The 24,911-nt window shown below is 39.4% G+C and overlaps 1 protein-coding gene across 1 annotated transcript in view; it reads right to left on the reverse strand.

Moving 5' to 3' along the window:
• The window catches only part of Prex2 (phosphatidylinositol-3,4,5-trisphosphate dependent Rac exchange factor 2), a 232,248-nt gene that overhangs the window by 65,078 nt on the left and 142,259 nt on the right, over nt 1-24,911 (reverse strand). The window contains exons 26-33 of the mRNA XM_051197040.1: nt 19,045-19,224; nt 16,827-16,921; nt 16,146-16,228; nt 15,363-15,453; nt 14,617-14,745; nt 10,950-10,991; nt 9,323-9,540; nt 5,158-5,260 (exon numbers count right to left, since the gene is read on the reverse strand). Of these exons, the coding sequence (XP_051052997.1) occupies nt 5,158-5,260; nt 9,323-9,540; nt 10,950-10,991; nt 14,617-14,745; nt 15,363-15,453; nt 16,146-16,228; nt 16,827-16,921; nt 19,045-19,224 (941 nt within the window). The remainder of the gene's footprint in view (nt 1-5,157; nt 5,261-9,322; nt 9,541-10,949; nt 10,992-14,616; nt 14,746-15,362; nt 15,454-16,145; nt 16,229-16,826; nt 16,922-19,044; nt 19,225-24,911) is intronic.

A 24,911-nucleotide genomic window follows, 5' to 3' on the forward strand; every position in this document is an offset into this window, starting at 1 on the left:
GACATTACCTTTGGATTATACCAGTTATATGTTAAACTTTTAACAACAACAACAAAAATCCCTGAAATTTACCACAAAGTAATGTATTAATGTTCCTGTTTTTCTAATTTCTTTCTCAGCCTGTTTGCCCATCAGTATATAGAAGGGCTACTAATTTGTCTGAATTAATCTTGTATCCCATTACCAAAGGTGTTCTCTGGTAGCTATAGGAGTTCTCTGGTAGAATTTTTGGAGCCACTTATGTATACTATCATATCATGTGCAAATAGCGAAACTTGGACTTCTTTCTTTCCAATTTGTATCCCCTTGATCTCCTATTGTTGTCTTACTGCTCTAGCTAAGACTCCAAGTACTACATTGAATGGAGAGAGTAGACAGCCTTGTCTGGTTCTTGATTTTAGTTTTGATCCATTTAGTTTGATGTTGGCTGTCTGCTTGCTGTATATTACCTTTATCATGTTTAGGTATGTTCCTTGTAGCCCTGATCTTTCCAAGACCTTTATCATGAAGGGATGTTGGATATTGTAAAAGGCTTTTTCTGCATCAAATTAGATGACCATGCATTTTTTCTTTCAGTTTGTTTATATGATGGATCACATTTAGGGATTTTTGTATGTTTAACTATCCGTACATCTCTGGGATGCACCTGTCACATAAGCCACAAACAACATAAAATATCTTAGGGTAATTCTAACCAAACAAGTGAAAAAGGACATCTGGAGGCATCACTATTCCTAACTGTAAACTCTACTATAGAAATATAGTAATGAAAACAGCTTGGTATTGATAAGAAAGACAGGCGGACCAATATCATCCAATCAAAGACTCTGTTATTAACCCACACACCTATGAACACAGGATTTTTGACAAAGAAGCTAAAAAAGAAAGTATCAACAAATGGTGCTAGTATAACTAGCTGTCAACATGTAGAAGAATGCAAATAGATCCATATCTATCACCATGCACAAAACTCAAGTCCAAATAGATCAAAGACCTCAGCATAAATCCAGACACACTGAACCACATAGAAGAGAAAAGAGGGAGGTACCCTTGAACATATTGGTACAGGAGACCACTTCCTAAATATAACAGCAATAGCACAGACTCTAAGAGCAACAGTTATAAATGGGACCTCCTGAAACTGAGAAGCTTCTGTAAAGCAAAGAACATGGTCAACAAGACAAAATGGCTGCCTACAGAATGGAAAAAGACCTTCACTAGCCCCACATCTGACAGAGGGCTGGTCTCTAAAATACACAAAGAACTCAAGAAACTAGACATCAAAAGACCAAATAATCCAATTTAGAAAATGGTATACAAATATAAACAGAGAATTCTCAACAGAAGAATCTCAAATGGCCAAAAGACACTTAAGGAAATGCTCTAGTCATCAGGGACAGACAAATCAAAACAACTCTGAGATTCCATCTTATACCAATCAGAATGGCTAAGATCAAAAACACTGATGACAACTTATGCTGGAGAGGATGTGGAGAAAGGGGAACACTCCTCCACTGCTGGTGGGAGTGCAAACTTGTACAGCTGCTGTGGAAATCAGTATGGCAATTTCTCAGAAAATTAGAGATCAACCTACCTCAAGGTCCTGCAATACCACTGTTGGGCATATACCCGAAGGAGGCACATTCACACCACAAGGACATTGGTTCAACTATGCTCAAAGCCACATTATTCCTAATAGCCAGAACTTGTAAACAACCTAGATGCCCCTCACCTGAAGAATGGACAAAGGAAAATGTGGCACATTTACACAACAGAGTACTACTCGGCAGTAAGAAACAATGAAGTCTTTAAACCTGCAAGACTTACCTTACCCTCTCTGAGGAGTGGACAGGAGGTGGGATGGGAGAAGGATGGGGCAGCAGGAGGAGAGAAGGAAGGGAACTTGGATTGGAATGTAAAGAATCAATTAATTAATGAGAAAGGGTGTTCCTATATATAAGGTACTCGAGGAATGCACAAGGTCAGGCCCCTCCCCCTCTCTCCTAGACTACTCTTAATGGCCATAAGGTCTATATCTAGCCCCTGGAAATGCAGGGAACCAAACACTACAGGAAAAAAAAAAAAGGCCCAAATTCAGACCACAAAATCCCACCAATCCCAGGCCACCCTGGAAAGCTCTGCCCCACAAGAAACCTTATAACAGCCGGTCTCCTGCTCAGTTCTGTTTTGCTTCTTGCCCAAACTGAAGCATCTGCCCTCCAGTGTCTTTCCCAATAAATTTCTTGTATGAGGTCCCTTGTGTGTTGTGATTTTGTGGTACTCCTTGGCTCCTGATGGGATACCTTTCCCCTCAGAGCTGTCACACTCGTATTAGGGAAGCCTTTCTTTTCAGTCCTGGAACACTTACACGATCCACAAAGCACTGTGCCAGAAAGAGTACTGCACCACAGTTCCAGAAGCTAAAAAAGCAGGTTTATTACTGAGCTGAATATCAAATTCTGTAATGGGAAACTTGGTTACACTTTGACACACCAGGTGTCTCACTTAACTAAATGAGGGTCTCTCGGGACAGGTGCCTCATTCATATTTGGTCAAAATGAGCCCACAGAGTACACTCTTTAAGTAGTATGGGAGAAAGCTGGCTGCATAGCAACCATTAACAAAATGAACATGGGTTCTGTAAGCTCTGCTCCTTGAGTAATAGAATAAAATGAACTGTGTTCTGTTGAGGATGCCTTATGACCATTAGAAATTATCATTCCAAATTCTTGTAGCTACTTTCAAATACTCTAAAATTAATGGCTTAAAAGCAAAAATCAGCCAACCCGAATGGCTAAAACACTGTAGGAGTATTTCACAACACAGCTGTAAATGCTTTCCCTTCTACATGAATCCACAATATTTCTATCCCATAAAAAAAAACATAAAATCATTCTGAAAATACTCAAATTAGAATACTCATACTACCTAGTTAAAAAATAAAGCAAAACATAGCAAGCACAGAATGTATTTTCCTAGTTCAACATTAGCACTCCAAACTTGCTTCCTAAAACTGATATAAAGAAGATTTCAAGGTCAAAAGCCATTTACCACAGGGATGACAAGATTTGTCTTTATCTACTGAATTGTGTATATAGGCTAAGGAGCGAAGACAGTGAAGTTCACCAGTCTTTTTTTATGTTACACCGTAATGATTATTTTATTTCTGTAACTGTTTTATATAGAGAGATTAATGGTTTGATTTAGGAAATTTCAAAAAAAAAAAAAATGGGTTTCTCAATTGAAGATTTAGAAGAATGACCTTTTAATGATTAGAAAAAATCTTTTATTTCCGGTTGTTAAAATTAAGAACCAAAAGCAAAAACCAAATTTTTAAAAACCAGGCATGGTGGTTTATAACTTTTCTGGAAGCCTGTAGAGTTCCTGCCTGACCTGTCCTACAGAGAAAGAGATAAGGGAAGTGGGGGAGAGGTAGATATAGAGATAGAGATAAAAAAAGAAACAGAGTTAGGCTAGAGATGGATAGAAAGATGTGGACAGAGACAGAAAGAAGAAAATATAGATTTAACCTGCTAAATAGACATGCCAATGTCTATTAAACTCTATGCATGTAGTTTTTGTCATTAGTGTAGCAAAGTTAAGTGAACAATGTTATTGGAAGGGTGACAATGACATCACAGACAGGCATATATTTTAGACAAACATAAAGCAAAGGTAGAAGGGAATTAAAGGAGGTAAAACTTACTGAGAATTAGCAACATCTTGTTCACAGTGAAGTAAAAACTCAGCACTACTTAAAAGAATGAACACAGTTTTCCTGTATGTAATCTTAATGGACAAAGAAATTACCCAAAAATATGCTAACCAAATCTAGGAAACAATTTTATGCCACTATTAAGTGAGATTTACACAGGTATGCAGAATAAAATAATGTAACCCATTGTCAGAGTACACCAAAAACAAAAAAAACAAAAAAAAAACACCCACCTAATCTTGGGGCCATACAGGAAAAGCATTTAACAAGATGGAACATGAACTCATGAAAAATGTTCTCAGTCAATAGGTGCAAAAATGGTGTGGTGAAATACATTTAGAGCTAAGCTAATGTCATATTTGGTTTTAAGAAACTATGATTTCCCATTAAAATCAGAAAGGTGACCCCTTTAATGCCTCTTCTTTTCAATGATGTGCTAGCAATTCCCAATAAGACAACCACGGAAGAAAGAACATAGAAAGGAGTAAACTTTTGTTTACAGATAAGATGCTCAATGATGGGAGAAAATCTGAGATTGAGAACATTCTCTTGAGACATATATCAAGCAAGAGACATATATCAAGGAAGCAAGAGGCAAAGCTAATATACAAAACCAACTATTTCCCCACATATCAGCAATAAAAAAGGAACTTGCTCTGAGAACAAGTTCCACACCCTCCTACCTGAGAGGTAAAGAAGCATGATAGCCCTCTTCCCAATATCTTTGTTACTGTCTCTTAGCCCCTTCAGAGACCTGGGTTCTTAGCCTAAAGGCACTCCCCTCCTATGAAGAGCTTTCTATTCTGATTGACTTTATTGTTACTTTTAAAGTAACACCAAATTAATCTGTCTTTCTGACCTGTCATTTTCTTTCTTCATTTCAATTTATAACCCACAGAAGAAGACACCATCTGCTCAGTACTCTTTTTAAACTTGATACCCAGTACAGTGGTGGCAAGGAGTAAGCCTTCAAATGAAGTTTTTGATGAGACAAATGAAGAATTATCATTATTTCCTCAAACCATGGATCTGAAGTGGGCACTTAATAAGTCTCTCATACTAGCCATTGAGAGGGAGAAGAACATCTCCCATCTCTGACTACACTTTTCTCTTGTGAAAAACAGGAGGCACACAAAACTGTTTTCAAAAATAAACTAAAGATTTCTTGGACATCCTCTTAAACATTTATGACAAGGTTGAAATCATAGGAGAATGATGGTTAATTTGCAAAAATTTAAAGACATGAACATTAATCTATATGTTCACTGCATAACAAATACTGTCACCCAAGTGTGACTTCTAAAATACAGCCTCTGTCAGCACTAATGTTGGAAAATGGCTAAGTCCAAGACAGCCTTTCAGTCATTCAACTCGTGTAACTTTATGCAAATGAAAAGACAGTATCATCTGCTCCCAGAAACACTCTATACACAAATACTCACTTGCAACCAGAGGCTCCTCTTCTGATGGTTTGAAGAAAAAGGAAACTTTTTCCAAATCAAATAGAGCAACCAGTGTATCTTCCAGCATGGCTTGTTCATCTTTCTACAATTAAGGGAAAGAATCTATGAGATAGCTGGACCACGTGCTGTCAGATGCCATGGTGCAATGTAAATCCGAAGCAGAATCACTTCACCTCTGTTTTATTTCAGAGAAAAGGCTCGTACCAACCCATCCCTGAGATCTCATTTACAAATAATCTATGCTTTTGGCCTTTTACTTCTAAAAGCTCATAAAATAACAGCTAAGAAACAAAAAGAATTTTTATTATTAGGTTAAAAGCTACACTAAATCACAGACATCCTATTTATAATAACTTATTCATTGCTCAATTACTACTTATTGGAAGAGTGATAAAAAGCAATTTCCATGAGTAGATTTATTTGTGTTCCAAAGAGATTACATACAAATATCGTGCACACCCTACTAGCTTTGTAAGGTCCTTAGTCTCGAATATGAATAAGCAATTCAATTCATTCCAACCACTTGTCTCATTTCTATAATGAGACTTCCTGTCATAAAATAACAATTCTTTAAACAGGGCTTTCAATCCACTCATCCTGCTTCACTCCAGGAAGCCTGTGAAACTTGATGAAGGGTATGAAGCACGCTGAACTTGTTTGAAAGGATAATTCATGTTATTAAGAAAACAAGTATTGGGGTTGGATAGATGGCTCAGTGGTTAAGAGAACTGGGGACCTGGGTTTAATTCCCACATGGCAGCTCACAACTGTCTGTAACTTCAGTTCCAGAGAATTCAACACCCTCACACAGACACACATGCAGGCAAAACACCGATGCACATAAAAGTAAATCATTTTTAAAATCAAAAACAAATGCTGTGTTAAGAGATAGCTTCTAAGTGTAAGGTTAACTATGTCATCATTACGAGCCTACGTGCTCGGTAGAGAATATAGTTAGTAGCTGCTAACGAGGCCAAAAGTGAGCACCAGAAAGATGATGTCACTGAGACAGATAGGCACACGAGTGTGAGTGTGTAAACCCACACACTGAGATAGGCACAAAAGCGTGAGTGTGTGTAAACCCACACACCGAGATAGGCACACGAGTGTTGAGTGTGTAAACCCACACAGTGAGATAGGCACACGAGTGTGAGTGTGCAAACACACACTGAGATAGGCACACGAGTGTGAGTGTGTAAACCCACACACCGAGATAGGCACACGAGTGTGAGTGTGTGTAAACCCCCGAGGTAGAGGCAGATGCCACATGTTCGGCCCTACCACTCTTCGTCTCTGAGACAAGGACTCTTATTGAATCTGGAGCTAGACCAACTAGCAAGTTCTAGGTTCCTTCCTTCCTGTCTCTCCCTACTACAGAATTAGAGTTACAGGATGTAAGGAGGCACAAACAGTTTTGTTGTTGTTGTTTGTTTGATTTTGGTTTTTATGTGAAATGTGGGTGCAGAGGGTTCCAACACAGACCCTCAGGCACACACATCAAGACCTCTTACCCACTGAGCCACCACATCCCCTGCCTCCTATCCTCTTGAAGCAGCGGAACAGTACTATTGCCTGGAAGTTTACGGCAAGTCTGAGAAAAAGTCACCATTTTCCTAGTGCGCCAAGGGAATGGTTAGGAGAAATGTTCCAGACACCTCAGCCTCTGAACACTGCAGTGTTCAGAGCCATGCCCTTTCTTTGACAGAACTAGCTTACAGCTGGCACAGCTGGCTGTGCCTAGAGCTCCGGGAATCACAGTCCTGGCTGACTGCAACATTCAGAGATCCACAGTCACCGGAAAGGTTGTTATCGGTATTACTTACTTATTGGTCATAATTTAATTACAACACTACTCTTTACCCTTTCCTCCCTCCACTCACTTTCAAATTCATGTCTTCTTTATTCAGTAATTATTACTGTGTGCAAATGTATATATATACATATTCCTAACAACTGATTGGTTCATATGATGCTGTTTGTATACACATTTTCAGGGTTTTGTGTTCTCAAAACAGGGTTTCCTTGGCTTTTTTCCAGTAAACTCTGATTGAAAAATCAGTCACTAAAATAAATCTAAAGGTTTCATAAGGCCAATTTTTAAGAAGAGCACAGTTCCATTGTGATATATAACTCCAGAAATATGGAATTTACTCAGGCAAAATACACAGTTGAACTGCTCCTGTCATCATCAAATTATGGAATATTTTCATCACCTCCCAAGGAAACTGAGCATCACTAAGTGTTCTCCAGTGGGCATCTACCTGAGCTCTTAGCTCCAGGCAATCATATGTCTACTTTGATCTCTGAAATGTATCTACTCAGCAGGGTTCATCACAATGGAAACAAACTGTGTTCTTTATTGTCAGGCTAGTTTCCGTAGGACTGCTTCCAGGATTTATGTATAATCTAGCATTCATCAGTACTACAAATTGTCTATGCCTGAATAAGATTTTATCATAGGAGACACAGCTCTTAACTTCTGCAGTCACCTGCTGCTAGAAACCTGAGTTGCTAACAGTCTTTATGTATTTTGATAACACTGATTTGACTGTTACAAGTTATTAATTGAATAGACGTTTAGATTTCCATTGGTATCAACCCAAGAACTAGAATTTCAAAAATACAAAACTATGTCTAATGTCCTAAAGAAGTGGTAAGCTGTTTTCCAAAGGGGTTGCATTATTTTACATTCCTGTGACGCACTTCTGAGGATTATAATGTCTACAGCTCCTCCCTAACACTGGTTATTGGAGAGGGCTCTTTGTCTATGCTTTGGCGTCCATTTCTCTAATGGCAGCTGATACTATCTGTCACGTGCTTCATGGCCATCTTCACATCTTCCAGGGAAGTGTCTACTCCAATCCTTTTCCCACTTCTAAATTAGGTCATTTTAACAGGGTTCTTTATATACTCTACTCTGTGCAGTTTATTGCCTCTATGATTTGTAAATACTTTCTCCTAATCTTGGAGACTTCAAAGAAAATTAAACTTAAAGCAGCAGCAATTGATGAGATATCAGAGACTTTAAATAAAGAAAATAGAATGGAAATGAAGTCTCATTCTTACATTCATTCATTCACTCACTCATCAACAAACAATGCTGCCATACTAGGAAGAAGCCTGACTATCATACATAATTTATATTGGATATATACTATGGCTTTGCTTTTAACACTTTGCCTAAAGTGTCTTCTTTTAAATTAGTCCAATAAGTAATGTATAGCCCACAGGGAGTACATAGAGTCTTTTCTAAAGAATCTACTTCTATGTCTCTTAGCCAAACTAGATGGATGCTCTTACCTCATCATTCCAGAATCTTCCATGATTGTACAGTACAACAATCACCTCCCTACTCAACAGTAGGAAAAATGCTATTTTGATACATTAACACATCTATATTTGTCTTAAAAATGTTACCTGGCAGCTATATATTCCACTTACACATTAGCAGATGAAATAGGCTCTTATGTTCAAAGTCAGAATTCCATTTAATGAGCCTCACAATGTTTATGGACACAAAAGAAGACATTTGTGCAGTAGGACACCACAAAACTGTAGAGAGTCAATATGAAAAACTCCCAAATTCTCTATATTTCAAACATTTCAAGGTCCCTTTTTTATCTTTACCCATGCTTCAGTATGGCAATTTCTCCTGCACAGTTGCCTTGCTGCTATTATTGTTGGTGGAGAACACTCATCCAACGGGCACACTGACATTATTTAGCACACGCCGATGTAAACAGTCTGCTGGACAGCAGCGGCTATGTGAATGAAGCACACCCCAGATTATCAGCGTCAGTGGGAGCTCAGGTATCTGGGAAGCTGTTATCTCTGGCCTGAGTGGCTTTACAAAAACCCACTTTCCTCTCATGACTGTTGTAGTCAGTGCTTGAGGATCTAAGAATTGCAAGCATAGGAGTCTCCCCGCCCCCGCCCCGCCCCACCCCCAGCAGAGACACGAGCTAAAATCACAGAAGATGGACTACATTCCACATTCTTATTCAAACCTGACTGACCATGGCAGGGGGAAATCCCCTGAAAATATCCTAACGGCTGTGAAGGAAATAATGGCCAACGGTTGGTTTCCTATGTGACCATGTAGGTTACAGCTGGCACAGACAGTAGGAGGCATAAGATTCCTTACCAAATTTGGTGACAGAAGGGACTGGAAGTGAAAAAGGACACCGGCATTTGCGATCTGGTCCAGCCACTTTCTGCTGGCTTCCCAAGTCTCCATCTCGTTCTCCTTGCTGTTGTCAAACATCTGGTTTAAGGCAGCCATGAGCTGCTCGGAGAAGGCGCAGACAGTGGCCACAAGACTTTGGCAGAAAACCATGTCCCTTCGGAGCTGGGTTTCACTATCTGTGATAGAAAAGAACACAAAGGAGGCCTTCAAATGTTGTAGTAGCCAGTTGTGATGGCACAGAGTTTTAAGGCCAGCACAGATCTCTGTGAGTTCAAGGCCAACTCGGTCTAGACAGTGAGTTCCAGGACAGCAAGGAATACATAGAGGCAGCCTGTTTCAAAAATACAATTGTGAACAAAATATGTTGCAGAGACCACCACCAGTAAGGTACAATAACGTTAGGGTGGCACACATACTTTGGCACTAACCAACAGCTTTCTGATTGGACTTAAGATACGCTCAGCTGGAAGGAAACCATGCTGTTATTAGAAACCTAGCCAACAACTCAGAACCAGGGAAGTCATGGGTCTTGGAGAAAAACCATAAGTCTTCCTTCTTATTAAAACAACCTTACCCCTAACTACATCCTAAATATCCTTATGCCCCACAGGTAAGTGTAGTATTAATTCCTCAAAGAACTTCTCTTTCCAGCAAACAAGATGATTACAGAAAACCACAACCAATCAAAATTCAGAGTTGCGGAGCTCTGTCCCAAAGGCTACATCTACAAAACAACTCTTGCTCAAAAGGCCCGGGCAACATGGTGGGAGAGGGGGTAGAAAGATTGTAAGAGTCAGAGGACCAAGGAGTTTTCTGCGAGATTGTGTGTTCTAGTGATGTCAGAAACCACACCCATAAATTCTCACCAACATGACTGCCTAAACATGAGCTTAACAAGGACAACAATAGGTATGCCAAAGTCAATGGGGAAAACCCAAATCTGCACCTTATGAATCACTCATTCAATGTCCTGAGTAGTAAATATGTCTACATTTATAGGACTGGGGATGCCTATATGTTCCCTGATACCTAATAGATTTAATTTTTACATCAATTGATTTTAGTATGTTTAGTATACTAACAGTTGAGTGATTTTGGCTAACCAACTGTGAACATGTGCTTTCCCTCTGACCTGCTTCTGCAGGGTTTGTTCATAAGTGAAGATGGTGGATGTCTAGGGCTCATTTGGGTTCAGTACAGACTCCAGCCTATATAACTATCAGGCTCTACTTTTGGCATGGGGTGAAATCCATGTGTAGGAGAAGAGCATAGAGTAAAACAACCTGAATGCTGTGATTGCTTGTCTGTGCTCCAATGCCCGGCTTCCTACTTCTCTTAATGAGATGATTTTAATATGTGTTCATATGTATTTTCAAATATACTTATAATAAAAATGAGCTTAAGCCTTTGTGCTCTTATTAAAACACTTAAACTCATTTTTTAAATCTTTCTGGTACTTTAGAGAAGGCAGGTGTCAGAGCCCCATTTATCCCTCCAAGCAGCAGAAGGCATTGATTTTCTATTTTAAGACTTTTATGATTCTGGTCACATTGCTTCAGATAGTAAAAATAGGGCAAGACATTACCTGCGTATTCAAGGAGAGCCAGTAGTATCCGACATTTTGCCTCTGCAGAGAAAGAAAGCACACACATTAATTGTCCACTCTGCTTCTGCAACACACATGATATTGTGTCCTGGTAGTAAAAGTTACCATGGTCTTCTTATATTAGGTAATCAAAATGCCATTTATTTGACATTCTTCTGCTGTCCATCTGCTTAGATAAATGCTGATAATTGCTCAAGATACTAGAATGTCTTCAGGCTTGAATTATACAATAGAACACCACCCAATTCTAGGCAATCCTTGGCTCATTTAGCCTGTATGCTATTACCTAACATATGTATTATAAGCTTTGAAAATACTTGCTACTATGACTAAAATTTTTCAATAACAATGCATGAATGTACATTAGTATACTATGCCATCCTACACATGGCAACCACAAATATTTGACAAGTATATATTAATTTCATACTTATCACTGTGTCCATTGACTTCCAATACCAGAGTTTTTTCTGTGTAATCAAGATTATGGGATGGGGAAAAAGGGTTACAAATCACCCTGTCCTATATATTATAGGTGTCAAAGAGAGGGCATGGACTAGCTGATCAGAAAGGTGGGCAATACTTCAAAGTGCATTGGAGTTTATAAACAAGGCTGCAAAAACAAAAGGAACCAATTTATTATACGCTAGCTTTGTGGCATTAGAAACATCAATATTACTTTCAGTTTCAGCTCATTCATAGATGGTAATATATACTTTATATAATGGCCTGTGTAGGGAAAAATGAATAGATATAAGGTCTTTTCAAGTCTTTTAAAGTTTTGTAGATACACAGAGTGCTATTATTGCAACCTAGGAAGCTGACATAGAATCTACAATAAGAAAATACTTCTTAGAAACTTAAGTTTAGACCACCAGGGAGAAGGAACATATGTGTGGGAATAGTGCCAGCAAAGAAATATATCGGAAAATGAACAACATAACTAATTATCTCATTAAGACACTAGGATTGGCCCACAATTACAAAGTTGAAGTGAAAAATAGCTTATAACATTAGAGTGATGAGTTTAGCTACATCTATGAGGAAAACCACTACCAGCAGCTGGGGGAGAAAAATGGGCCATAAATAAGACATTTAAAATAAAAATCTAGTAATGGTGTGTACAAATCGGAAAACATGGAAAGATAAAAAAAAAAAAAAAAAAAAACTATCAGCATTATAAAGGCAAGGCAAATAAAATGTGAAAAAAAATGTGCCTCATAATATTAAGACAAATACAGACAAAAAAGAAAACAAAAAAGTTCTTTAAAAGAACATCATTTCTAAGGGGGGGGAAGAGGAGAAAATGTCATCACTTACAAATCACGTGAAACACCCCATCCTGGAGCGCTCATTAAACTCACAAGAAACTTAGCAGGTTCAGAAAGCTCAGGAAACTGAAGAGACTCCCAAACACTCCCATTGGTTGTGTTAGCGGTGAACAATTACAAAGGCAAGGAGAAATTCCAATGGTGTGGCTGTCTGAGAGTTGTGGAAAGAATATGCCCACAGGGATGCAGCAGTCTTGAGTCATCACTCATGCTGCAGGGGGCTTTCTGGTGATGAGCCCACACACCTGCGGGTCACCCGTATTGCCGTGAGTTACCCTTCACCCATGTATCGGTGAGTTCCCCATGACCCTGTGAGTTAGCCCTCACCCAGGCCACTGTAAGTGGCCCTGATAAACTCATAGGTTCACCAAGCTGGATGGGAATGGAATCATTTTTTGGTCTGTCACTGCACTATCTGAGATGAAGGGGCATTTCTTTGTTTCTTTCTAGGAAAAGTCATGTAACACAAACTGAGCACGGATTTAAGGGAGTGGTAGAATCAAGCAAATATATCTGAATTTAGTTGGCAATGTGAGACTATGCTTCGCTGAAAGATTCAGCAGGAGACCATTACCACTTTGATGACGTCTTATTCAATCAATCCCCCACTGAGGATGTTACCTTCTATTATCCTCTCCCCTGGTTCAGTAAGCTATGTATGGCTGATAAAATAGCCATCTAACACTGAAATAGCATATTAGCAATCCTTATATAGAGTCATGAGGTTCTGATAGCCTATTGGGTATAAATTTTAAGGCAGACATCAGAAAAGGGAGCACTCCATTGACATATGCAAAACACAAAGTTAAACTTTTACCTATTCACATCCATGGAACCCACAGTCTCAAAAGTACGATGAAAATTACATTAAACCAAATGGAACAAAGTGGTAAAGAACTGATTTGAAAATAATGGCAGCTTACAGACCAGTAGGCTGAAACAGTAGATCGTAAATAAACTTTTTAAAGATTCATTTAGCACACAGACAATCTGGCTTTTCACCCAGAGTAACTGCCTCTCAAATGAACCTAGAAAAGCAGCTAGAACTTAAAAGTCTGCAAAAAGCCCTGGACCAAACCAGCCACTGGAGTCTAATGACCACTACTGTTCACAGCATCAATCAGTCAAAGGAACAAAGAAATAATAAGTCAACCTATGTAAGTGTCTATTAACTCTATGGCTTCAAAATGAGCCCTGGAAAACAAAGAGTATAAAAACATACTACTGTAAGATTTTAAAATGCTTTTTATTGAGTATTTTATCTACATTAGCAATGTGTATATCAAAAGTGAAATACTCTTACCCAAAAAAAAATCAGTAAAACAAAATTTCAGGAATATATCCATTTCTAATCAATAGTATTCTTATTTGAAAAATGCAATTAAATCCATATATTTTTACCATTATCAAAACCTCAAAAGTTGGTGAGATCATCTGTATGAATTTACAACTTCTGGGAGCATTGTGCTACTGAGAGTTAATTCTTTTGAGAATATATGGCTTTCACTCGGTAAAACATTTGCTTCCATTCCCTAAAGTATCTTTAAAACCCATTAATTTTTAAAATATTCATTATTTGGGACAGTTTTGATTCAGAATTTTCATCAAATGGGATGTTGGCTCTATATACACTTCTCGGATTTAGGGCTGTCAGTATTTGGCGGTGGTGGGGGTAGGGGGTATTTGATCCTTTGCTGTGATAGACTGTCCTACACACTGTAGTAGGTTCAGCAACATCTCTGATCGCTACCCACTGGGTGCCAGTAGGAAGCACACTTGCAGCTGTGACAATCAAAATCATCTCCAGGCACTCAGTCATTACCGTAATCTCTAAATTAGAGGTTGTGAAAATTTCACGATGGCATGCAAAGTCACGGCAGCCAGTGACCATCAGCCAAGGCCAAAACTTTAAAAACGAGTGATGCAACCTAAGAAGTTAATTAGATCCCCACAGATACACGACAGACTTTTTAGGCTTCCTATGAAAATTAAGCTCCGTGTACTCTTGTTAATTCCTTGTAAGTTTCTCATTTTATTTCAGGTCCCGAAGTTTTAAGCTCACATTGTTTTATTTGTCTATGCACAAGTCCTATTTGGTTTTATTCTCTGGGAATGTTGTCCATGGTGCAGTCTGCAGTGTTTGCAGACTTAGTCCCTTTCTATCTCCTGGTTCCTCATCCACTGCATTCCTTTCATTTTATCCAGAATGATGGGACCACTGCAAAAATTAATGGGGCAGCACCAGACTTCTGGTTCTAAGCTTGCTAAGGGATTACTGCTGACATCAGGCAATGCTCTTTGCTTTTCATACTGACCTTCGACAAATTTTCTAATATTCTGTGCAAAGGCCCGGACGCTGCTGGGCAGATTCCAAGGATCCTGCTTGAGGTGAAGCCTTAACCTTTTCGGGCAACTCAGCTTTGCCTCCATTTCCTGTTGAAATTCTAAACAGATACAGAAAAATCTCAGTAAGGGACAACCAACCCTCTGTCAAGCCCACTGATTTCAGAATGTGCTTGCTTTGGTCCATTTGGACCATTCTAGAACAGAGTTAATAAATTTCTTTAGTGAAGTTACAACAGAAAGTGAGTTAAATCTAAAAATCAAAGCTCAACATTATTTTCTTATATGGATTCCACCCAGGAACAAGATATACGATGAAACTGTATTATAACTACCAAAAAAAGAGATGTAAGAAGGGTACAGTGCTATGTTCTGAGGCGTACCTACCAATCCCATACTCCTGAGATCCCTCCCCTCCATGGATAGGACCAGGTAGATTTTACTCTACTGCAAAGGCGATTTAAGTCTTTTGTGTTTTTAATTCATGTAGTTTGGGTTTTGCCCCTAGAGGTATCAAATGTTTTACACTTTCAAAGATACATGAAAGTTTATAAATTATAGTATGTTGATTTTTAATATTTTCACATATGATTTCAAACAAAATGGAGTTTGGAGAATTATGAAACAAAATCCACAGAATTTTTCCTTCTGCAGTATTTTTGCTTTAGGACTGTATTGCCAAGTATGTGCTATCTTCTAATATTTACTTCAAACATACCTTGTAATCCTCGACCTGGTGTGAGGTACTTGGTTTTGTCAAAGGCCCTTACAACAGCTTGTCCTTTCAAGAGGTTGGTTATGGAATCCATCTATCAAGAAGAGATTTTTCCAGTGTTACAGATACAACACATAATACACACATAATACATAATAAATAGGCATATATGAGTATCTATGTATATATATATGTGTTCATAGATATATCTTATAAAATACTTTTCTTAAATAAATGTTTTTGAAAACCCATGCTGAAGGAGCTTGTCTTTAAGCAAAATATTATAATCAACTCATATTTTCACTTAAACATTTCCAATTCTTCCTAACAATTTACAATAAATTAATAAAAAAAGATACAAAATAAAAATTTACTTCACAAAAGAAAGTGAAAGTTCAGAACTTAAAAAAAAAACAATTATTTTCAAAGTGTTACAACCTTCCATACTATAAAATTTTTACTGTGATCATAAACATTTTTGCAGAAGCAAAGTCCAAATATGAATGGCCAGACAATTATGCTGTTTTTGAAACTAGAACTAACATTAAGCAAGGCACCAGGAAACATGAAGTCAACCCACAAATAGCCAAGAGGGTTTGTCCTGTATATGTAGTTCTTTTTAGTTTGCCATATGGTTTTCTATAAAATACTTGGCATATAGTCACCTGTTTTAAAGAAAAGGATGCCAAGAGACTGAACACATTCCCCTTCCTAGATCTTTACATTACATCTCAAACATTTCTGACCATTAATCTCCATGAAAGACCCACAGCTGCCCCATCACACCTGGCTGAAAAGCTGCTCCAGGCAAGTGTGTATCTTATCCTGTTTATCATGAGATATTCGGATGTTTAGAGGGAGCTCATCACCTATATCAAACAAACAAACAAAAAGATAAGCCTAAAACCTTCATATTGTTTTTAACATGCTGAAATATGATGTTATGTGATAAAATATGAGCAATTAAACATGAGCTCTTATTCCACATCAGAAAAGAAATTGGATCAGGTCTCAAAGAGCAGAAAAGTCAGTAGGACCATGGTCCTCAAACAGTCCAGGGCCACACCCCTCGTGGGAAGCATGAAGCGTAAAGCATATAGCAATCAATCTGTGTTCTCCTGCCGTCCCTCTCCCAGGTGGCTAAATATATGGTTCCCTTTGGTGTATGTGCCTTCTAAAAAGCATCCTCAGGCTGAATTGACGTCTCACACCTCCACCCAAGCATCCATGCCCAGTGCTTTTGATAAAAACTTGTTTCCAGTGTACCTGGAACGGGAGGATCAGAAGCCATTCATTAAACAAACAAACAAAAAACAAACAAACAACAACAAAAAAAAACCAACAAAACACTTTTAAATGCAGTCTTCTTATAATGGCATTCTCATGCGGATCAAGGAAATGAATCCCCTTCCTGCAGGCGCCTGTGAGGTTACTGACATCCAAGAGCAGACCGTCGAGCATGCGCACCTGAGTCCATCTCGTCACTGTGGAAGTAGGAACTGCACTGGCTGCTGCAGATACTCGTGAAGGAGGCGATGGAATTCCTGTTGCTATTGCAGTCACTACAAAAGGAAAAAACAGAGCCATGTGTTGCTTTAAAAACGGGTTTGCCCAGGTCTGTGCCCAGTGGAATGGCAAGAGTGGGCAGTGAAAGCCAAATGTGAGCGAAGCACAGGGACACAGGAGTCAAGGCCACTGCTTTGTGCGCTAATCGAAGTTACCATAAAAAGAGTACTGTGTCCTCTTGCTATTTCTCCTCACGTGAATGTACGCCATACAGAGTTATCAGTGTGTTCCATCCATATAACAATATGGGAAAAAGAAACCCGTCCAACTCAATTTTTTCCCAGTTTTTGAAAGTCCTCTTTTTAAATTCAAACATTTCAAAATTTTCTTGTCATATAATTGATTCCTACGTGAATTTGTGAAAACGTCTGGTTATAAAACTGGGGAGTCATCATCCTTTAAATAACAGGCATTAGAAAAGCTTCTGACAAGCTCTGTTTTATTACTTTTCTCTTTCATTTCTGGTCGTTCATATTACAACTTACTGGGGACACCTGGAGGCCCCCACAGCACCAGAAAGTACCAAACATGAAGAACATCTATGAAAAGAATGTTTTAGATGCTGAGTGATTGTGGGGATGATTCAGATTTTACAGATAGTGCCAGACATTTTTTTTAATCCTTTGAGAGTAAGGGAAAAGGACTTGATTTCAAATCTACATTTCAGATTCCTTTTGTAGTCAAGAAGGAGACTGTGGGGATAATTTTAACCATCTGAAAACTGGGATGTGAGGTAACAGGTATTTTTAGAAGTGTAATTTGCCACTGGAGAGAAACCACAGACTCCTACTATGGAGCAGGCTGGTACTTTCAAAGCTAAAAGTAAACAAAATAGTAAAGCTGTTCAATTCATTATGAAATCTTCAGGAATAATTCATTCCCTTTGATGGAGTTATTAAAACCCTTTTTTGGCAAATAAAAACCAGGACGGCAGACTGATTAAGCAGGAAGCCATGAAGCAAGACCCCCTGGTTGCCAAGGTGAATATCTACCCTAACACAATGGACCTATGCTCTCTCATGCATTCAATGGAGCTGCTATATCAGAATCTGCCATTCCACATGGTTTCTGGAGATTATTTTAAATTCTTCTGCTAAAACTATTCTTAAAAAAAAAAAAAAAAAACTATGCATGACTACATTGAAATAACCCTGATGAGAGTAATTTTGATTAACTGACACTTTTTCATTGAAAATACTATGAACAAAAGTGAGCATTTTTCCTTCAACTAATATAAGTGAAACCAGAGATCCTGAAGCTGGACACGCAATATATGTGGCTAGTTGCAAAAGTGCTCAAGTGAGAATTCTGGGAGACAAGGTTTGGGGGAGAAAAGTACTTCCGGTGATGGAACTCCTCAAAGGAGCCCTTGAGCAGGAAGGGGAGCTGGATGGACCATATTTCCCCAAATTCTAAGGTTGCAATCTAACACTCAGTTCCTCAAAATGTGAGAGATGGTCTTTGTAAGGTTATCAGGATGGTGTCTTAATCCAATATGGTGACTGTCCTGTAAGAAGTGGATCTATGAGAGGTCACATGAAGAGACACCATGAGAAGGTGACAATTTCCATGAGGTCAGATGCCCAGAGTACGCCCTTCCTTTACAGTCCTCAGAAGGAACCAAGACAGTCAACATCTTGGTCAGGCTTCCGGGACCCAGAAAGCTATGTGACAAATCCTGTTGTTCAAACCAGTCACTTGGGAGTACTTTATGCTATCAGTCCTGGATATCTACTACAGAAATAGTCCCTAAAGGAAACAAACACAAAGCTGGACATGGAAGTGAGAATATATATTCTCAAAAAGAACTGCTCTTTGCTAGCTAACAAACCATGAGCAGGAGGACATTTTGCACAATCACTATTGCACGGTGACACAATCAGCCTGCAGGAACAACTCTCCCATAAATAGGGCCACACTACTGGAGGGGAAAACAAAATGCTTGTTTCAAACAACCCAGATCATTAATGAGAACACTTTTAAAGACAATGCTGAACTGGTGGTTATTTTGAAACAGCAATGAACAAAAATCAACCCTCGGCATTTTTCTCAGGGCTCTTGAAGAAAACACAAAAGCTCGCTTGTGTTTGTTGCTGAAATGTGACAAGGAGCGGCTCACCTGTAAGAGTCTCTGTTGCTGACAGTATCGTGACCCGAATCCTCTTGCTCCTCTCCGGCTACGTTAAAGCAGACGCGTTTGCTATGCCTCTCTCCCTTCTCATCGTCACCGTCGGCTGGTAGCCCACACTCCGCCGTCTTACGCTCCATCTTAGGGGAGTGTGTGATGGAAGACAGAAGGCTGCAATGTGACATTTTTAAAGAACGTAAGTGCATGTTTGGAAACAAGCTCAAATGGATGACACTCCTATTTGTTACATGTGATAGGCTTACAAATATTTTCCAGAATGCTTCTGTGTTTCGTGCCAAATAACTAGTGTCTTTGTAAAGAGGGTGTCGTAGAACGTTTGGTTTTGCTGCTCAGAAGCAACAGACCAGAAGGTGTATTCAAATCCTGCCTCAGTCACCTGAGCGTTCTTCTCAGAAATGGTCATGGTGGAATGAAATAAGAAGTACCTAGTCCCCATGGCTGCTCTGGGACTAGAATGAGAGTAACGTTATGGTGCATAACACTTGTATTCCCTCTTGTCATTAGTTACTCCTAGCATTACAGTGTAGTTATTTCCTCTATTGAAATTGTCCCTTCAGGGGGACAGGAAGGCTCAGCAGGGTAAGGAAACTGAATAGATTCAGGAAAGTCTCCCAAGCTAGAAGATCACAAGGCCAGCAAAGGATGCTTGGAGAGAAGAGACATTTCAGTGGAGCTGTTTTCAAGCTGTTTGTTGAGTTCCATGGATACAGCTTTTGTGAGTCATCACCCCGTGCTAGAATGGGCCTTTCAGTGAAGCAGCTCGAGTCACCCATGCTCCTCTGAGCAACTTTCACGCACACAGCCCCCACAAGTAGCTCCAGTAAATTCATTCTTCATCCAAGCTAGACTTGAGCAGAAATCAGTCCTTTGGTCTGGCATTGGTGCCACAGTGGGGGTTTCAGATGCTGGTTCCTACCTCACCAGGAGAAGTCATGCAAGGAACAAACTCCAAACATTAGCCACACTTTAATACCTTCCCTGCCTCATCCTCCTACCATAAAGACCAAGCTACCCAATGACTTTCACCTCCAGCATTACCTATGTGACAGGGAGAATGTACACCATTAATCTCAACTCTATTCTAAGAGCCAGGACCCCTGGATGTACAAACTTAAAGGTACTAAGCAGGGTGACTGTCATTGTAAGGCTTAAAGGAGGCAGGGGCCACCAGCATAGGCAATCCAGTCAGGATAAATGCACATAGCCGTGCAATCAAAGAGTTTCCTTCAACTGAGCTCAGGGGTATAGTGCCATGAGCTGGTGTAAAACCTAAGGAAGGTTGAATAGTTACAATTCTAAGGCTGGAAGGCTGACTGTGGTGCTTCTGTTGGAACCACCTAACTCACAATTACAGAAATGTAACAGATTTAATTATCAAACAGCATGCTACAAACTTGCAAGATGGATTTAAACTATACCTGAATGAATGGTCTACAGATGACTTCTCTAGCTAATAATCACAGTCACATTTATAACACCTATGACACTCAGCTCCTGCCAGTTGCACATTATCTGTATTCATAATGATACAAACACCTCTTTTTGGGGTATTTCAAGATAACAATGCCCACTCCTCTTATGCATGTTTTATATGTGACAGCAAAACCAATGCTGTACATGGAGTAAATCCAGAGGAAGGGATTTCACTGTTTAAAATCATGGTTTGTTCCTAATACTGTAAGTGTAGTATGCAAAAAAAAAAAAAAAAAATACACAAATGCGTCTGCCTTGTTGGAGTGTCAATTTCACTGGGAGGAAGATACAAACAGCAAGCTTTGTAGCTCATCAGATGGGAACAAATGCAAAGTTCTCACAAATGAATAGCAGAAAGGAGGGAGCCGGGCTTGGGTGTGGCTAACAGTAGAGCCTGTTCATGACCCACTTGATTCAACTTCATGTAGTTTGGTTGGGGAAGTTCTCTCTGGGAGGTGCTACCAGAATAATGTGTGGCATTTAATAGTTGTTAGACACCAGCAACAACTGGAGAATTCCACAGCTCAAGACTCTGTGAACATTTTCGCTCTTAAAGACAGTTTCTCCATTTTGAAAGATAGGCCATGTAGGACAGATTGTACATCCATTCACTTCTTCTTCCCCCCCCCCCGCCACACCCACAACATGAACACATTAGACTAACTCCAATTACCCAAGCTCCTACTGCAGAGACAGATGAAACCCGCATACCAAGAGCAAAGGCATGCAGGAGTTCTCATCTCGCTGGGAGTCCTCTGAGCTTGTGGGGATTTTAAATTAGAAGTCACGGGCTGGGAGCATAAACAGCTTTCTCACAGTCATAAGAATTGTATTCACATTTTAAACAGCTGCAATGTACTTGGACTGACCCTCTGGGAATGAGAGTTTAAGTTAACAAATAAAACGAATGATAGGGGAAAATTGCTTGCATAATATTTCTAGATTCTAGGACGCAACAATAAAGCTCATATGTTTTTTGGTAATCGGCAAAAAAAAAAAAATGCTTTCTTTTGCTTTTGCTCACTGAGAACATGTATCTATCTACAAAGGTCCAATTCATTAAATTATGAGCTGAATCCTACTCCAGAAAAGTCTTCTTTGAATTAAACATTGATTGGTAACAACTTCTGTGCACACTATAACTCACCAACTGTGTTCCAAAATATCGTCATCACAGCATGTGTTGGTTCTTATAGTAAACCTGGTAAATATGGACTAGGTATTAATTCACTGAAATCTAAATTCCACCTTATAAAGTAGGTACTAACTCTATTCTAGCTGGGGGACAGGAGGTGAAAGATATACTTTCACATACATACACTCTGAAAATTAAGCAAACTTTACTGACTCTTGGGTAAATTGTTACAAACTGGAGAGGGTGGATGATCAGAGAGGGTGGATGATCAGTAGTGTACACATCAAAGTGTGAGATAACTTCCTAGTCTTCTGAGGATGGGTGTATCTATGTGAATTGCTTTAACTAATGTAAGATGACTGGATATGATCTGTGATACTTATAGTAAAATCCTATAGGCCTGTGTAAAACAACCCTTAGTCCTTTCTCTCCATGACACCAGTTGCATTCCAGTTAAAGGGGAACCTGCCTGGCCCTCTGAGTGAGGAAAACAGCCCAAGGTGGACATGAAGACTGAATAAAGAAGCCCCTGTTCCTTGAATTCTATGAGACCTTTAGCATCCCTTTGAACAACATGGGACACAACACAAAGGTGTTGTGTGGAAACCAAATGTCAGAGGAAGGCTAGAGTATCTACAGAGGAGGAGCCTCTACTTTGTCTCCATGGACCTTTCTTATCCTGACTCTTGAAAGCCCAAGTGGTTGGCTGGCCTTGCAAACCTTCTCAGAAGCAGGGTCCACCAGGCAGGGCACCCCACATAGGACTACAGTTGTCATTTTTCAGGGATAGAAAGGGAACAGTGAAGCTGGAACTCAGCGAGACATGCTTGGAACAGATGATGCAGAATCTTACAGGCTAGAAAAATGAACTTGATGCTACCGTTGCCTATCTGGATCTGTGTTTCCCATAACCACAGACTCAATCAACCAACCATGATCTAAAATATTTCTAAAACTCATTCTATCTGAATTGCATATGTGTAACTTTACCCTGTTATTATTCCCTAAACAGTACAGTATGATAACTATTTACTTAGAATTTATATTGTAGTAAATAGTATGAGGAATCTAGAAGTGATTCAACATACAAAAGGATAAGTGTGTTATACACAAATACTATGCCATTTAATGTAAGAAATGAGAGCACATTGAGATTTAGGTATCGGCTGAGAGCTTTGGGTGCAATCCCCATTGAATACCAAGTGATGAATGCAATTTAATTACAATGTAATGCTGTTTATGGTTTTAGGAGGGGACCAGACCAATTGACCACATTGGATCTCTCCAGTCCCTGCTGAATGTATAAAGTATCCAAGAGAGGCTCAGCTGGACAACTCTCTAGGGACACCAGTGAGAAATGGTGGTGATTCAGTCTAGAGTGACGGGTACTCTAATGTATAATTGATATACCTAAATTAGGTACTATAAGGGTAGAAAAAAAAGATGACACATCAGAGGTAACATCTGAATTCTGGGCTGGTGAATTGAAGAGTTGGACAACACTTTACCTAGGTAAAGTTTACCCTTGCTAGGTAAAGGGGTGAATAGGGTTTAAGTATATGAAAATTGTAATTCAGTCTTACATTTATTTAAATTAGAGGTGATTTGGAAATGTCATACCACCCAGCTACCACAGACAACAACAGTAACGAAGTATGTCAATGACTATAAAAACACAATGTCCCCTCCACAGGAGTTCTTGACATGATTTGTGGAAAGGTATACTTCTATTTGTGCATTTATCAATGAAATGCTTCACATAATTTCACCAACAACACTGCAACCCCAGGTACCAACTTCCCTGTTATATAGCAACTCAACACCCAAACTTGAGATATCTGGTATTCAAAAAAACAAGGTCTGTTCTCAAGGTTCCCATCTTTACCATGCACTGCCCATACTCACCCCATTTGCTCTATGCTGGGGAGAATACACAGATTCTCTATTCTAAACTCCCATCAAGAGTTTTGGACCACACATGAACTGTGTTCCTTCTCATTTATATCCAAATATAATTAACGACTAATAACTCAGTTAAAGGCAAAAATCGTTCAGCTTCCCAATGAGAAACCACAAAGCTCTCATCAAATCTGTAAAACGCCCTTCTGTCAGGGTTACTGCAAAGGAAATTCATCTCATGTCAATCTGTGGCTCTGAAACTAAGTAGAAGGATTAGGTGAAATGCCTATGTGATAGAAGATATTTGACTTCTAGAAGTAAACAGGTGGTAAGGTACCCAGACATCAAAGTAAGACAGCACCAATACCAGATCCTTGTGGGAATGAGTAGCTTCTAGGAAGGCTGGCTACAGGATCTTATAAGGCAATTTCTTTATTGCTATCATAGCATCTGCATCTTCACCCTGACCAAGAATAATTATTACACTGTGAGAAATGATCTGGTAACAAGCCTTTTAAATAACTTGTTGAGCTCGACTGCACAGCAGCCTCTCTGAGTTCTAAGGTCGGTGGGGAACCCGGGCATTTGGACAACTGTATTGTTTTAAAGAGATTATGCTGCAAATCAAATCACGTGGAAGATGTTTATATTTAGAATGAAATTACAGGCTGTTCATGCAGAAGACCAAATTCACTTCTCCAGCCATTTTCCATGTCTCGTTACTTTTCAAATAAGTACACAGAACTGCCAAAGGCTTTCGCAATAGCAAAATGGGGAAATCGCACTGGAAATGCATCATTTTAATTAGTTTCAGCTCATTGAAACCTAGCCATTGCTAAAACTAGTTGGTTACATATAAGGATCAAACCCAGGTGAAGCAATGCTGTAATTTACAATTCTTTTTCTTTCTTTCTTTTTTTTTTTTTTTTTTTTTTTTTTTTTTTTTTCTTGGAAATAGAGCCACTTGCACTCCGGCCGGGAAAGCAGGGAGGGTAACTGCAGACCTTCACCTCTCACTCCGCTCCTGCAAATTCAGTCTCCCCCCGGCTCTGCAGCGGCCCTGATATGACTGCTCCTCTCTGTCCAACCCCATTCCCTGCTAACTAAGCAGACCCTGGTGTTCACACTGTACTTTTCACAATTCTGCCACCACACACCTCCGCTCCCCACCCAGCCCATTTCTAAGTGTCATCTCCCAATGCACAAGCACATTTTACTTGGGCCCTCCTCCTCCAAGTGGCCACAACTATCTGCATCCCGGAAGAGCTTCCTACCTACCAGGCAACACACAGCCAGCCACCACACACTACTAAGAACCAGAGTGGAAACA

Source organism: Phodopus roborovskii, unplaced genomic scaffold, assembly GCF_943737965.1.
Source record: "Phodopus roborovskii unplaced genomic scaffold, PHOROB, whole genome shotgun sequence".
NCBI lineage: Eukaryota > Metazoa > Chordata > Mammalia > Rodentia > Cricetidae > Phodopus > Phodopus roborovskii.